General features: G+C 38.8%; 1 protein-coding gene across 1 annotated transcript in view; it reads right to left on the minus strand.

The window, feature by feature from the left end:
* Positions 1 to 1,006: 1,006 nt before the first annotated feature.
* The window catches only part of LOC126160954 (galactosylgalactosylxylosylprotein 3-beta-glucuronosyltransferase P-like), a 220,932-nt gene continuing 205,840 nt past the window's right edge, over positions 1,007 to 16,098 (minus strand). The window contains exon 6 of the mRNA XM_049916947.1: positions 1,007 to 1,691. Within this exon, the coding sequence (XP_049772904.1) occupies positions 1,584 to 1,691 (108 nt within the window). The 3' untranslated portion in view covers positions 1,007 to 1,583. The remainder of the gene's footprint in view (positions 1,692 to 16,098) is intronic.

Below are 16,098 nucleotides of genomic sequence, written 5' to 3' on the forward strand. Positions count from 1 at the left end.
TAAAAAATAGTTTTCAGGCTCTTTAAAACTGAGAAAAAGATATAGATTATTTTACCCTCCGCTCCACAATGCACCACTTTTGTGCGGTCCCCTTCATTCCTTTCGATTAAAAGTAAAAGAGTTTTTACCATTGCGTATGATTGTTATTGTTCATATATCTTTCAGTTTCATCATAGGATACTAAGTTACGAGTACACTCATTTGTAGAATACTACAGTCTGACATATTGTTTTACTTTTCTATGTGCATAATTGAAGTGGGTAATCAAGAAATGTTTTTGCATAAAATTAAATGTTGAAGTATCATTCGCATTTTCTTCTCTACCCGTTTCTTCTTTCTCAATATAAGTACTCTTCAAAGCAGCTATCTTTCCCACAGTAAGTACAAATCAGCTTTTACAGCTGTTTGATAAATTATCTACTTTATATTCATTTTATTAATAACGCAGTACTTCTGTAGACGAGGGAAAATTAGCTCCAAGGATATGCAGTAGAGTAATAGAATAAACATTGAGTTAAGAGACTTTCCGTGTTCTTAATGGACATCATTACAAAACTGTTACAGAGCTTAGAAAATTATTACATGAAAACATAATTTGTTATTTCACAACCACATCGCATTCAAAGTATATAAAATATCTGCCAGTGTGACAGTCCTGGAGTGATAGTAAAGGTACTTACAAGTAGGATGGTACAGGTTTCTTTTCTTGCTCAATGTGAGTATGTTGATAACCTGAATGATACAGATATTTTAGAATATCTTCTTTAGGCAAATAAATATATATTATTGCTCTCTGTAATAGTCTGATCTCTGTGATTGAAGTGTCTCATAATTACAATTAAAATACATTTATGAGCACTTCATGTCCTTGACTTAGCATATTGTACACATAATACAGTTACTTATTTGGGGTCTCTCTCTCCCTCCCCCCCCCCAATCTCTCTCTCTCTCTCTCTCTCTCTATTCGTGTGTGTGTGCATTTGTGTGTGTCTTTCTCTCTCCCCTTCCCATTTCCCTCTTACTCCCCTACACATACACTTACACACAGACACACACAAAAGAATATTCTGTTCCTTTCTTACTTCTACTTTTAACAATGATGGAGTAGTCGTTACAGACTGTGACAGCTTATTGGTGTCGAAACAGGTTTATATTTGTACACATTTTCACAGATCATAGCTCCAAGTTTCTTAAGCTAAATATAGGTTCCTAATTTACAGAATGGAAAGCACTTTCTTACAGCAATGATATGAGAAATAATGTTAGAAATGAAGGATTATATAGAAGATGATATCTAAAATGAGTATTTCCTTTGATTTAGAGGAAAGATATATGTTTAGCATTAAAATGTAAACTTAAAAATGTACGATAATGTTGTCATGTTAACAGCTGAAGATCAAAGGAAGAGTATATTGAATGAAAATATTGAGTACTAGTCTTTGGGCACAAAAATAAAGTATTTAAATGGGAGTATGAAGTGTGACTTGCAGTTAAGAAAATCAGTAGAAAATGATTTCACATCACAGGTCTTAAAGTTTCGATGACACTTTTGTTAAGTTTTTATCATGTTTCATTGAACATCCCTACACAATAACTTTCTTGAGAAGTACCAAATTTGTATTATTGTATTTTTTCATGTCTAGCACTGCTGATGGTTTGTTCTTCTTAGTCTGAGTGTGCCACACCAGTACCTAAAACAACCATAAGAAATTGTCACAAAGTGATTCGCCTATCCAGTAATACATCTGATAACTTTTTTCTATATTCTACGATCAAAAACTGTCTGTGAAGTTGTGAACAATGTTCTAGGAAATTAACGTAAGAGGAGAGTGTATATATTTTCTCCATCTGAAATGTATCTTTTCTTATTACTACAAAACACAACAAAATTACTGTCAGTTTATCGCTGGTTTCGTAACATTCATTAACTAGTAGTGACCAAGCGACTAAAACTGATACTATTGTCATATAAATTAAAAGTTTACAGCACTTAATAAGGCAACAGAAATCATAATTAAACATGAACAGTACTTACAGCATATGTAAAAGAACTGAATTTAAGAAAGAATTTGACGATAAGGATAATAAGGTAATTCACAGTGATATCTTTTACTTATTATTGTAAGAACTCCTGTATCTCGTAGTTTAAAATTTCTGATTTCATCAGTATCACATTATACCTTTATCTACGATAGAAATGGAAAGCAGTAGTCACACAACATGGTTCTCAGAAAGTGAGTGGGGAAGAGGGACATGAAATACACTGGAACAAAAAGTCATGGACTACACAGTAGTTATCAAAAAGTCAGAGGAGAAATTAAAAGAAACAATGAAAAAAAGGGGGGACTGTGAAGTGAAAATAAATGAGAAATCTATGAAATTTCTTTGACTATACAAAACAAACACTGTTATAGTTAACCTCATTGCCAGATGAGCTGAATATAATTACTAATAACAGAATTAAACTGGAGTTGCCATTTTACAGATATGACAGCTAAATGTTTCATTTGATTTTGCTGTCAAATGCTACAACATCTTTGATGAAATAATTACTGTTCAGCATATTCTTTGTAGACTCACTACGTGTAGAGGAAAATAGATACAAAACTAGAAAAGAACAAAAGTATCAGGCAGAAAATTATAATTACAGAAAAATAGAACTTTTCTAAAGAGTAGGAAGATGTAACAGATAATAACAGATTACGTGCACTGAAAGCCAAGTGCATAAAAGCACCCACTTCTAGGTCAAGGAAAGACCAGCTGGCCCTGAATTCAATGCATCTCATGGATTGACTATGAGGACCACTTTGCTGCCCAGCCTGGATGTGTTTTAGGTGATTTTGCACATCAAGCAACGTGAGTGCTGGGGCGGTTCCCACATCCGGCCTCAGATACGTAGGGTGCAAACACTATGCAACACGATGTCACATTTAATCGTGTGGTTACAGTATACACAGACCTCTCGAAATAACAGCCTACATGTGGGTATGGTTGGTTTTCCGCAATTTAGGGGCATACTGTACCAGTCCCAACTCGGTGTTGGCTGGATAAAGGCCACAGGCCAGATAGGAAGAAAGAGAGACACTAACAAGTTCTGGATTTCATATTATGAAAACTGTATAATCCTAAGTGGAAGGATAATTATTTAATAAAGGGACTTATTGCAACAGCCAAAAATTTTGCAGGGGAAAACAGGAAAATAAGAGAATGATTCAGATGAAACAATGTGGCTATCAGTGAGAAGGGGAGCTGTTTGCCTCCCACCATCTGTCCCCTTGCCATAGCATAGGCGGGCGCAGCCAGGCCCAATGGATGGCCCAACTGAGGCATACCCCTCTTTCCCCGCAACCCTTTGAACCCTGCTATTTCTGTCACCCTATCACTCTCCTCTCCTTGCCCAGCTGTCTGCATATCTGCAGAATGTTTGAGGCCAGCCAGCTTGGCCCCGTAGCCACAATGTTCATTCATATCAATTAACGCTCCTACCTGTAGACGCTGTCGCTTGCCATACTGCATTCTTCAACCCCCCCCCCCCCCAATTCCCTACTGTCATTCGTCAACGGAAAATGTTGCAAACAGCAAACGGAACCATCTTTCAGTGGTGTTTCGTAATCTGTAGCTGTGTGGTAGGAGCTAGAGTATTCTTATAGGGATTTTCAAATGAATAAAATAGATTGTTAGCTGAAAAAGCCTTTTATTTATTATGGAAGAGAAGCTAGAAATCAAGCGCTTAGGTGCACAGCAAATAACAGATTTGCAGTGTCTCAAAGAAGATAAGAACTTTCTGGAAAGAAGGAAAGAAGAACAGAACTTTTTAAAAGATATGGTTCTGCAAAAAGTCATGGTTAACAGTGAATGAAGAGAAACAAAAGGTATTTTGCTTGTATCATTGCACTGATGAAGCATTGAGGGCAACAGTGCGCTGTAAGAATCTAACGCATTTAAATGAACGAATGAAGAAAGATGAGAAAACTTGTTCTTAATTCGTTCACTTAAATCCATTAGATCAACATGGGGAAAGTGCCCCCCCATCCCATGAACCGTGGATCTTGCTGTGGGTGGGGTGGGTTGCGTGCCTCAGCGACATAGGTAGCAGTACGATAAGTGCAACCTCAATGGAGGAGTATCTGTTGAGAGGCCGGACAAACATGTGGTTCCTGAAGAAGGGCAGCAACCTTTTCAGTAGTTTCAGGGGTAACAGTCTGGATAAATGCTTGATCTGGCCTTGTAATACCAACCAAAATGGCCTTGCTGTGCTGCTCTACTGTATGGTTAAATGATGATGGCATTCTCTTGGGTAAAATATTCCAGAGGTAAAACATTCCACCATACGGATTTCCAGACGGGGACTACTCACTAGTATTCTACAGATAGGGGAGTGGAATGTTAGATCCTTTAACTGGGCAGGTATGTTAGAAAATTTAAAAAGGGAAATGGATAGATTGAAGTTAGATATTGTCCGAAATAATGAAGTTCAGTGGCAGGAGGAACAGGACTTTCGGGTAGGTGAGTACAGGGTTATAAATAGAAAGTCAAATAGGGGTAATGCAAGATTGGGTTTCATAAGGAATAAGAAAGTACGAATCTGGGTAAGCTACTATGAACATCATAGTGAATGCATGAAGTCCGCACCTGCCACATTAGTTATATGCCAACTAGCTCCACAGATGATGAAGAGATTCAAGAAGCGTATGATGAGGTAAAAAAAAGTATTCAGATACAAAGAAAAATTAATTGTGATGGGATACTGGAACTAGAAAGTACGAAAAGGAGGACAAGGAAATAGTAAGTGAATATGGACTGGGTGAAAGGAATGGAAGGGAAACCCACCTGGTAGCGTTTTGCACACAGCGTAATTTGAGTATCGCTGATACTTGGTTTAAGACTCATAAAGAAGGATGTATACATGGTAGAGACCAGGAGCCACTGGAAGATTCAGATTCATTACATAAAGGTTAGACAGAGATTTAGGAACCAGATTTTAAATTGTGAAACATTTCCAGGGGCAGACGTCGACTCTGACCACCTAGCAAAAATCTTTGGATAACACAAGAGATATTCAATTTAATTAATGAAAGGAGAAAATTTAAAAATAAAGTAATGAAGCAGGAGAAAGGGAATACAGACGTTTAAAAAATGAGATTGACAGGAAGAGCAAAATGGCTAAGCAGGAATGGCTAGAAGATAGATGTAAGGATTTAGAAGGATATTTCACTAGGGGAAAGATAGATACTGCCTACAGGAAAGTTAAAGACGACTTTGGGGAAAAGAAAAGTGTATGAGTATCAAGAGCTCAGATTGAAAACCACTCTTAAGCAAAGAAAGGAAAGCTGAAAGGTGGAAGGAGTATATAAAGGGTTATACAAGGGAAATGACCTCGTAGGCAATGTTATAGAAAGGGGAGAAGACTTAGGTGAATATGAGATGGGAGGTATCGCAATGCGAGAAGAATTTGACAGAGATCTGAAAGATCTAAGTTGAAACAAGTCTCCAGGGTTATACGATATTTCGTCAGAACTACTGATAGCCGTGGAAGAGCTAGCCATGTCAAAACTCTTCCATCTGCTGAGCGAGATGAATGAGACAGGCAAAATGCCCTCAGACTGCAAGAAGAACGTAGTACTTCCAGTTCCAAAGAAAGCAGTTGCTGACAGGTGTGAAAATTAGCAAACGATCAGTTAAATAAGTCATGATTACTAAAAACTAACACGAATTATTTTCAAAAGAGTGATAAAACTGGTGGAAACTGACTTCCGAGAAGGTCAGTTTGGATACTGGAGAAATGTAGGAACACGTGATTAATTATTGATCTAACGACTTATCTTAGAATAGAGGTTAAGCAAAGAAAAACCTACGTTTACGATATTTGTCGACTTAAAGAAAGCTTTTGACAACGTTAACTGGAATACTCTCTTTGAAATTCGGATGGTGGCAAGAGTAATATACATGGAGGGAAAGGCTATGTACAACTTGTATAGAAACCAGAAGGCAGTTATAAGAATCGAGTGGTATGAAAGGGAAGTAGTGGTTAAGAAGGGAGTGAGACAGGGTTGTACCTTATCCGTGAGGTTATTCAATCTGTGTATTGAGCAAGCTGTAAAAGAAACTAAAGAAAAATTTGGAGTAGGAATTAACGTTCAGGGAGAAGAAATAAAAACTCTAAGGTTTGCTGATGACACTCTAATTCTGTCAGAGACAAGAAAGCACTTGGAAGAGCAGTTGAAAGGAATGGATAGTGTCTTGAAAGGAAAATAAAAGACGACCATCTACAAAAGCAAAACATAGATGATGCAATGTATTCGAATTAAATCAGGGCATCCTGAGGGAATTAGATTAGGAAAAGAGACACTTAAAGTGGTAAGTGAATTTTGCTATTTGAGTAGCAAAATAACTGATAATGGCCGAGTAGAGAGGATATGTATTGTAGATTTCCAATGGTAAGACAAGCATTTCTGAAGAAAGAGAAATTTGTTGACATCGAATTTAAGTGTTAGGAAGTCCCTTCTGAAGATATTTGTATGGAGTGTTGCCATATATGGAAGTGAAACATGGACGATAATAAATTTAGACAGAAATAGAATAGAAGATTTCGAAATATGGTGCCAAAGAAAAATGTTGAAGATTTGATGAGTCGATTACGTAACTAATGAAGAGGTACTGAATAGAATTTGGGAGACAAGAAATTTGTGGTACAACATGACTAAAAGAAGGGATCGGTTGATGGGACACATCCTGAGACGTCAGGGGACCATCAGTTTGGTAGTAGAGGGAAGTGTGGGGAATAAAAATAGTAGAGGGAGACCAAGAGATGAATACAGTATGCAGATTCAGAAGGCTGTAGGTCGCAGTAGCTCTTCGGAGATGAAGAAGCTTGCACAGGATAGAATGGAGAACTGAATCGAATCAGTCTCTGGACTGAAGACCACAACATCAAGGAAAGTGGACGACATTTAGAAAATGCTATTCACAGTGATCAAGCGTATAAAACGTCCATTCAGAAATGTAATGATTTAGTTATGAAGCATAGATACATATTAAACAGATTATCAGAGAGCTTAACTTCTGTGGAACTCGTGGGATGGCACTAAGGTCTCACAGTGAAAAATGGGAGTCAACTTACCGTAGCAGTTTGTTAGAGCTGTTGCCTCTTCTAGGAAATCTTGACGGCGTGTCAGATGACCACTTCTTATATTAGATTCCGTAACTGTTTTCAATTTTTCGGTAAAACGTAACCCAAATACGTAAATCTTAGAAGTGGGGGTGACTTTTTACAGCAAATGTCATATTCGTATTTCCAGATTTACTTCCTTTTTACACATCTACCTAGTTTTATTGGTATATTGTTAATAAAAATCAACTGAAGTTAACGAAATTTTTTTTAAGTTCTTGTAGTTGTCATAAAGTACCCCTTCACTTTGTATAAATGTAGCTGAAAATGTCTTGGTGGTGCCAAGATTATGCTAAAAGCTGTGCTTAGGATCTATATCTTACTTGTACGTCTGTACCTATTTAAAAAGTATGTTGTTAATAAAAGTTAAAAGCATTTAACGAAATTCGTTATTACGTGAATTGGAAAATGCGTTGTTACTGGTAGGGTTAACGCTATCACTTTTTGTTCTGTGCAGGCAGACGATGCAAGTGATATTACTTACAAAAATAAGTTTGTCGTTACATTGCCTATATTAAGTGGAAAAAACCTGTTGAAAGATTGCTTTCCTTGGAAAATGTTAATGATAGGTCGGAATGTGGGCTTTGTGTGGTTCTAGAAAGGAGTCTGAAAATCACAGTGTTAAAGAAAAGCTTATTACTCAAGCGTATGATGGCGCCCCAGTAGTGAGCAGCAACCATGGTGGTGTACAGACTATGATGCAGAGTACTTTCCCAGATGCCAGTTACGTTCAATGTTGAGTGCACCAAATTAAATTAGTTATTCAAAATGCTTGTGGTAAGAATATAAATTCTGTTAGGTTGTTCTTTGCAAACACTGCTGGACTTACCACGTCGTTTCTCACCTCATTACCTGTTGTCCAAGTGCTTCTTTTTTATTTATTTATTTTTTTATTATTTTTTCAACGGATGCTCTGAAATAAGACAATTCCTTCAGTTTCTTCAGCTACATGGAACTTCCAGTGTCGCGTTGTAAATAGTGTTCAAGAGGACAAATCGCACTTTTTGGAATGTTTTGATAATACTGAGGATGAGGCTACTTGGTATGACATTGTAATAATAGAATATTTTGCTTTGGGAAATTTGCTTCACAAATCCAGACTTTTTGTACCTTCTTTTTATTATTTTTTTCTGTGAGATTCTGAAACACGTCTACATTTCCTATAACACAGTTTAGGTGCAGTGTGTAAAACCTATTACTATATCCAATGCATTACGTAATTTTGAATATGCTGTTTTTAAAACACGAGTGAACACTGCAAGAAATTGAGTTTGTTAAGATTAATGTTTTACTTCTTCAGGAAAACTATCCAAAATATAGACAGCATATGCCGAAGAAGTGTGAGGCATTGTCACAAATCAACTGAAAGGAAGACCTAAAAACTCTTATGTATTTAGTAGTTTCGAAATTATTGACTGAAAAACGTTCGTTTCATTCACAGAAAATTCCCCAGTTACTTCATTGAGTACCTTTTCATTAAGTTACAGGCCTTTTATTTGCAGTTAGTAACTTATCGCAATGCTACGTTTAGAGATATTACAACTGTTTTTGATCTGTTCAGTTCATTTGTGGAACATTTCTTTGAAGAAAAAAACTTTGCAAGCAGCAATAACGTCACACACTTCAACAGCAGATACACAGTGCAATTTCAGCACTTTAAAAAAAATTAAAACTTTTCTCAGGAACACTATATATCAAGAAAGGCTTAAGTTACTGGCTGTTCACTCCATTTGTAAGTAGGAAATTAGAGAAATTCCAAACTTTAATAGAGTAACTGATACATTTGCCAGTCAGAAGAATAGGTGTGCACAGCTACAGTATAAGAAACCTGCAAAGAGAGACACCTCAATGATTAACATATTAGTTGGGTAAAACACACATGAAAATCTTCCAGCAAAAGTTTCCAACAGAGATTTTTCCCTTGGCCGAAAGGCAAAAGCTAGAAGGCTCCCCAATGTTTACTCCGCAGTACATTCCCAATGAGGAAGTCGCATGCTTCCATACTCAGTTACACCATTTTTGTTTTTACACCACAGTCACACCAAAGGAACACCTACATCAAGAACTAATACGAACTCCAGCAGGAGGAGAGCTGGAGAACTTTGGTTTGAAGCCACTCAGCTCCAAACCCCTAAACCGAGCGAACACACACACACACACACTCACACACACACATCAACAACAACAACAACAGTTGGTTAAAACACTGCTGTATATACCCTAAAGCACCAAATACAGACATATGTCAATAGCCAGAATATCACGCTGCAGTCGGCAACGCCTATATAGGACCACAAGTGTCTGGCGCAGTTGTTAGATCGGTTACTGCTGCTGTGACGGCAGGTTATCAAGATTTACGTGAGTTTGAACGTGGTGTTGTAGTCGGCGCACAAAAGATGGGACACAGCAACTCTGAGGTAGCGATGAAGTGGGAATTCTCACGTACGACCATTTCACGAGTGTACCGTTGTAAGGTGGCGTGGTCTCCTGATGTTTCATTTGAGCCCAAACTCAATAGGGTAGAGTCAATTTTACATTACATGCAAATCTAATAAATAAATCGCAAGTGCGCACTGAGATTAAAAAGTCGAGACTGGCGTACACAAACAGTCAAGACACGACAGCTACAGGAGTTTTTTTGCGCAGAGGCAACCCAGCCCGCTGGATGCCTGTAGGAAGGTGAGTTAGCACGCTGCTGCGCCGGCAGGCCGACGGCCCAGGGACCAAAACATATTTTCCAGAGAAAAGGGATAATGGCCTGCGCGTTCACCTTAAAAACAAAACCCGCTGTATTGTTTGGGAGAGCCCCAGCATACGCATTCTTTTAACGAACCTAGTGCGCAGTTTCAGAGTTCTCACAGGCAGGCAGTAAACGCCTAATTCAGATGCGATATATTTCCAGATTGGTTGGCTTAAACAGAGTGCCATTCTCCCGTTTGCAAGAGTAACGCTGATTGGCAGACTATTTCTGACGCAATGAGCCAGAGGAGAGAGGGAAAGAGAGTGGATGATATACCCTTTCGCTTTTTGCATGGAGAGGAGTCGTTCCGTTGACGCTCTTGTAGCGGGAACACATAGCGGGAGCGAGTGCGCTAGTGCATGTACGCAGAGAGCAAGGAACAAAGTCTCTACTCCGTACTGTACTGAGAGAGTGCCTCTGTCGCTAGCGAATCCAAGTGATCCTCTATATTGAGTCGCTCACGATTAAGCGTTTGTTCACTGTGTTGGCCACGACACTTAATGTTTGGTGTGAACACAGGCAGAGTATTAGTTAGCGTCTGTGAGCAAACATTGAGTGGCATCGCGGTGGACTGGTTATCTGACTGATGTACCACGCCAATAGTTAGACTAGTGGCAGATAAGGAGTCCTTGACTTCATCAAGGTGTATTGAGAGTTCGATTGGCGAAGGTCAATTCGGATAGAAAGAGATAGTTTTTTTTATTTTCCAGCGGCGAACGACGCAGGCAGCTCACTGTATTATGTGCTACAGCGTAGGCGAGCCCCATCTTTCCTCCATTAGAAATAACATACTTCATTCACGTCCCTCCATTACATTTCTCACGTGACAGTCACGACCGTACTTGGAAAAATTCAATCAGATAATTATTCAAGATGAGTAGGCGCAGCTCTCAGCCATTCTGCTGAGTAAATAATATTCCTAAAGAAAAGGGATAAAAGAGCTTTCCCACACTTTGTATATAAATTTCATTAACAGGATTCCTATCCATAAAAGGTAACCTCCTACTCCGAAAAGAACCCGGAAATTTGTGTATCAGTTTATAAATAAAAGTTTCACTCGATTTTCTAAGATTTTATAATAAATAATATTTTTTGTTCATTTAATGTTTTTCTCACACTAACTAGCAGTACTCCAGTACCCAAGTATCCCACTAGTTTCGTCTTTTCCTTACAGCAGACGACTCCAGAAGATATTTATTGCTGAAAGTTTTTCAGGCATTTTTGGTACGTTAGGAGCGTCTGTCTGACTTCTGTAGTAGTGTGGGGTGGAGACTGCTTCTTGCAGGAGCCAAAGGGCACTTGTCAGATCAATCCGTTGCGCAATTCGTCAACATAACACCCACATACATACAACGTGAATATCAGGAATACGGTAAAATATCAAATCTCCAACATCACTGCGACTGGAAAAAGATCCTACAAGAACAGGACCTACGACTCCTGAGGAGAATCATTCATCGTGACTGAAGTGCAACCCCTCCGCAGATTGCTGCAGATTTCAATGCTGGATCATCAACAAGTGACAGCATGCGAACCATTCAATGAAACCGTCGATATGGGCTTTCAGAGCCGAAAGCCCACTCGTGTACCCTTGATGACTGCACGACACAAGGCCTTACGCCTCGCCTGGGCCCGTCAACACTGACATTGGAGTGTTGATGACAGGAAACATGTTGCCTGATCGGACGAGTTTCGTTTCAAATTGTGTCGAGCGGATGGTTCTGTACGTGTATGGCGACAACTTCATGAATCCATGGACCCTGCATGTCAACAAGGGACTGTTGAAGCTGGTGGGAGCTCTGTAATGGTGGGGGCATGTGCAGTTGGAGCGATATGGGACCCCTGATATGTCTAGATACGACTCGGAGAGGTGACAAATACGTAAGCATCCTATCTGATCACTTGCATCCATTCATGTCTACTGTGCTTTCCGACGGACTTGGACAATTCCAGCAGAACAATGCGACACTTCACACGTACAAAATTACTACAGTGTGGCTCCAGGAAGACTCCTCTGATTTTAAAAACTGGCCACCAACCTCTCGAGTTGTGAACATAATTGGGCATATCTGGGATCCCTTGCAACATGCTGTTCAGAAGATATCTCCGCCCCCTCGTACTTTTATGGATTTATGGACAGCCCTGCAGGATTCATGGTGTCAGTTCCCTCCAGCACTACTTCAGACTTAGTCGAGTCCCTGTCACGTCGTGTTGCAGCACTTCGGCGTCCTCGTGCGGGTCCTACACGTTATTAGGTTGGTGTACCAGTTTCTTTGGCTCTTCAGTTTTCTTCACTATTAGCTACTATATTTCGTGAATTATATTTATAACTGTCTCATTACCATATTTACTACCTTTCTAAAGCTTTTTGAGCAGTATGAAGGAAACGAAGGTCATATAAAACATAATTTGGAACACTTCTGTTAAAAGTTTATTGACTTTTTATCTGGGCCCCACCAACGAAAATGAGCACCAGCGGCCACTGGACCTGAAACTCAATAATAATAAAAGTAAAAAATGGCTCTGAGCACTATGGGACCTAACTTCTAAGGTCATCAGTCCCCTAGAACTTAGAACTACTTAAACCTAACTAACCTAAGGACATCATACACATCCATGCCCGAGGCAGGATTCGAACCTGCGACCGTAGCGGTCGCGTGGTTCCAGACTGTAGCGCCTAGAACCGTTCGGCCACCTCAGCCGGCAATAAAAGTAAGATACTGTATAACAAACACATTAAAGACAAAACACTACAAATTATTGAGGAAATCATATAACGAGTCATTTGGGTTTTGTTTTTAGGACCGTTGAAAACAATGACAGGATGCACACTAAAAGAAATAAATGCGTGAGGTAAAGTGAACTTGAATGGTTTTGGTACACTAAACGGAGTTTTCATGAGTAAAATATGGATGTGTGTGAAGCACCGATTTTGCAGACGGTATCTGTAGCAAGTATTAGATTTTGGCAGTGTCACATGGACTTTTTATGAGGAAATTATTAAAAAGTTGAATATTGCTCAGTAATCGATGGAGTGACGCCTCTTGGGAATTACTGGGAGGGTCTAGAGGACAAACAAGTATTTCAGGGACCAGACTGAAGTGTAAGATTTAATTATGATGATAGTGAAAATCAAACGGAGATGGAGTGGACAGGAGAGAGTAAAGGTTTAACAATAAGACAAAGGTGTGTAGATGACATTATGTAACGTGTAGAAGTGGCATGAAGGTGTATCTGTGAAGACTGTAACGCATGAAAAAGTCTAGAGGAGGGCTTTATCAAGCAATGGACCTCAGATGACCACTGCAGCAGATGATAATAAGAATAACGACTAGAATTATTATTATTATAGTGATGAAAATAAACTTCTTTTCATCGAAACTTTCTATCGTCTTTGAGATGTCATTCCACCTCCGCTCACTCAAATATTTCAAATAAAACTTTACCAGAATGAAGTTTGTAGTTGTTCCTGATTGGTTCTGGGAGTCGCGCAACAAAAGATGTGGATCCATGGAATTTTAGAAAATGTAAAGTGTGTATCGCGGTTTGATCACCGCTATATAATTTGTGATTGACTAATAAACTCTTGGACTCCTTCTCTGAATGACTGTAGGCTCTGTTCGTATGATAAGAAAAACTGAACATTCCAAATCAATAATAAAAATACGCCAATGGCGGATCGATGCCACTTAGAAATGTTGCGTCTTCCCCACGAGACAAGCTGAATAATAGAACTCACAAAGACAATAAATATTGGCATAAACATGCGATGTAAATGAAAATGTAAATGAAGACAGAACTCGTTGATAGCTCAAAATCAGTTCCTTACATTAGAAATCATTAACAACTAAGCCCACGATGCTTAAATTCCGACAATTGGAGCAGGAGCAGGAAAACAAATGCAAACATTCAGGTTTCTCCTAGTTGCTTTCTAAAAAATCTGAAGACCTTGTCTTCTTTTATTGCACAAGTATTTTCTCATGAACTCTCTGACATTTCTAGCGATACATGAAATCTACACAAACATACAAAAATAATTTCTTTAGAAAGAGGTATTACAGTGCCCCTGAATAGCTATAATTCCTTGTTTCATAGTGAGCAGTCATTCGTCTTTTAAACATCTAGAAGAAAAGTTAATATACGCAGACATTTCTTTTACTTGTTCGATAAGAACAATTTCAATAAGTGAACTGTTCCTCCATAATTAAGTCCTTGGAGCAGAGTAGCCCATCTGTACGTATCAGCATGGCATATGAGAAGCACAATGCTATCAGGTGGAGCGTTGACTCCAAGCACTTGACAGTTTGCGTGCGCGACGCAGTACTGGCTGCCAGTCCTTCCCAACCTGCATCTTACATCGCAGTCTGCACCTGATGTCAGAAGCAGGTTGCGTGACGTCACTCATGTGGCGCCATGCTTGTCGCCTTGATTGACTCAGAACCCCAGCGGTCCTCACAAACACAGTGTTGTCTTATTGGTTTTCAGCCTCTGTGTCCCCTTGCACACATGCAAAAGTGCCAAGGCTTCGTGATTTATGAAACATTTGTGCCATGGCATCAGTATTTTCAAAGGATCCACTGCTATGGTACATACGGAGTTAAAATACACTGATAAATACATATCCAACAGATAAAAAATTTGCGTTCCTTTCTTAACAATAGATAGCAAAGTTGGTACTTTTAGAAATGATTCAGTTACAAAAGAAACAAGTGCTCAGACAAAACGAACAGAAGAAAGAAACCCCTAGGAACAGTTTTCGCCTAAACGTTATGGTTTCGCGTCAGCGGTACACTACCATTCATGTTGCTTGCCAGTATTTTGTGAGTGTACTACTAATGTTTAGTTTGTGAAGAGGCTAGTACATTATATAAGTGCTTGTGACTGTATTTTGTGTAGATGGTACATGGCACACAGTGCAATGTGTTTGTATAATGATTTCATTTATTGACAGGGCGTCATTTTCTGTAATTTTACTATTTGTTCATTTTTCTCTCTTTATGACTCTCTTTTACTCTCTCCACAGAATGAATGTCGTGGTATTTATATGCGCTACGCGCAGGAAGTAGTCAACATTGCATAAGCCTGATGTGCACTTTTGCACACAGAGGAAACAACCTTATGCCATACGGGTGAAAATATTTAACATTATAATAAACATAGAAAAAACATAGATAAAAGTGAGTTGGTGTTACTGCACATCTTCTTCAAATTAATAAGTGTCTGCATATGCAAACGGAGAAATGTAACTCCAGCTTCTGCAGATCTTGTATCACTGATACACATGGATGTTGCAAATTTAATTCTCACTGCAAACAAAGTCAGGCTCTGTGATGTTTCATGTGTTTTAGTTCATCCGGCGAACACTACAACGAATATTCTCGTAACTGGTATTTACATTTCACAATTTTTATTTAGTAGTTTTGTGTACATTGAAACTTATTCAAATCTTTGTTTTGGTACTAACCTTGAATCTTATTGGTTCTAGGGTTTGTCAGCAAATAACAACCGGTGTGTGGAAAGCATGTGATAACATATGGTCCTTCATAAAGTAGCGCCCACTTGCTGTTGTTTTCGTTTCATCTGTGAAGATTTGAGGTGAGTTCTCAGTAAAACCTAATATCCTACCTCATAATTTTGCGATTTTGCAAGATGCACTTGACGAGTGAGTGCGATTAATGCAAGAATTGTCTCCATTTACTGCCATTGAAGTAAGATGCATTGGCTGTTAGTAGTGACTTTTGTCTTCCTATTGTGATAATACAAACATTTGAAATTTTTTGATAAGTACTGCAGCCATAGCTGATTTAACAGCATTCAGCATCAGAAATTTGGAAAAAAGTCATATAATGCCATCACGTATTTAATACGTTCAAAGATGGTCAGGTATGAACTAGCAGTGTCAATAGCTACAATTTAATTCTATAATTTCAACTGCCTAGCTAGGTATAAAAGAGCTCGGTTCAGTCTTACTAGTTTTGCTGATGAATTTTGCTTCTTGGCAGATGACATATGTGCTTAGTAATCAATGTATGTTTGTAGTATATTTGGAAAGTAGCAAAATAGGTTAAGTTTCCTTACACGCTTTGTGGTAGTGCAGTGCAGTCAGGCACGATGTGTGCACCAAACAAGTTTATCTACACTTTCGGACAGAATGCATACACTCCGAGAGTTTGTGTTGGGCTGTCTCATA

The sequence above is a fragment of the Schistocerca cancellata genome, chromosome 2 (assembly GCF_023864275.1).
Source record: "Schistocerca cancellata isolate TAMUIC-IGC-003103 chromosome 2, iqSchCanc2.1, whole genome shotgun sequence".
Lineage (NCBI taxonomy): Eukaryota > Metazoa > Arthropoda > Insecta > Orthoptera > Acrididae > Schistocerca > Schistocerca cancellata.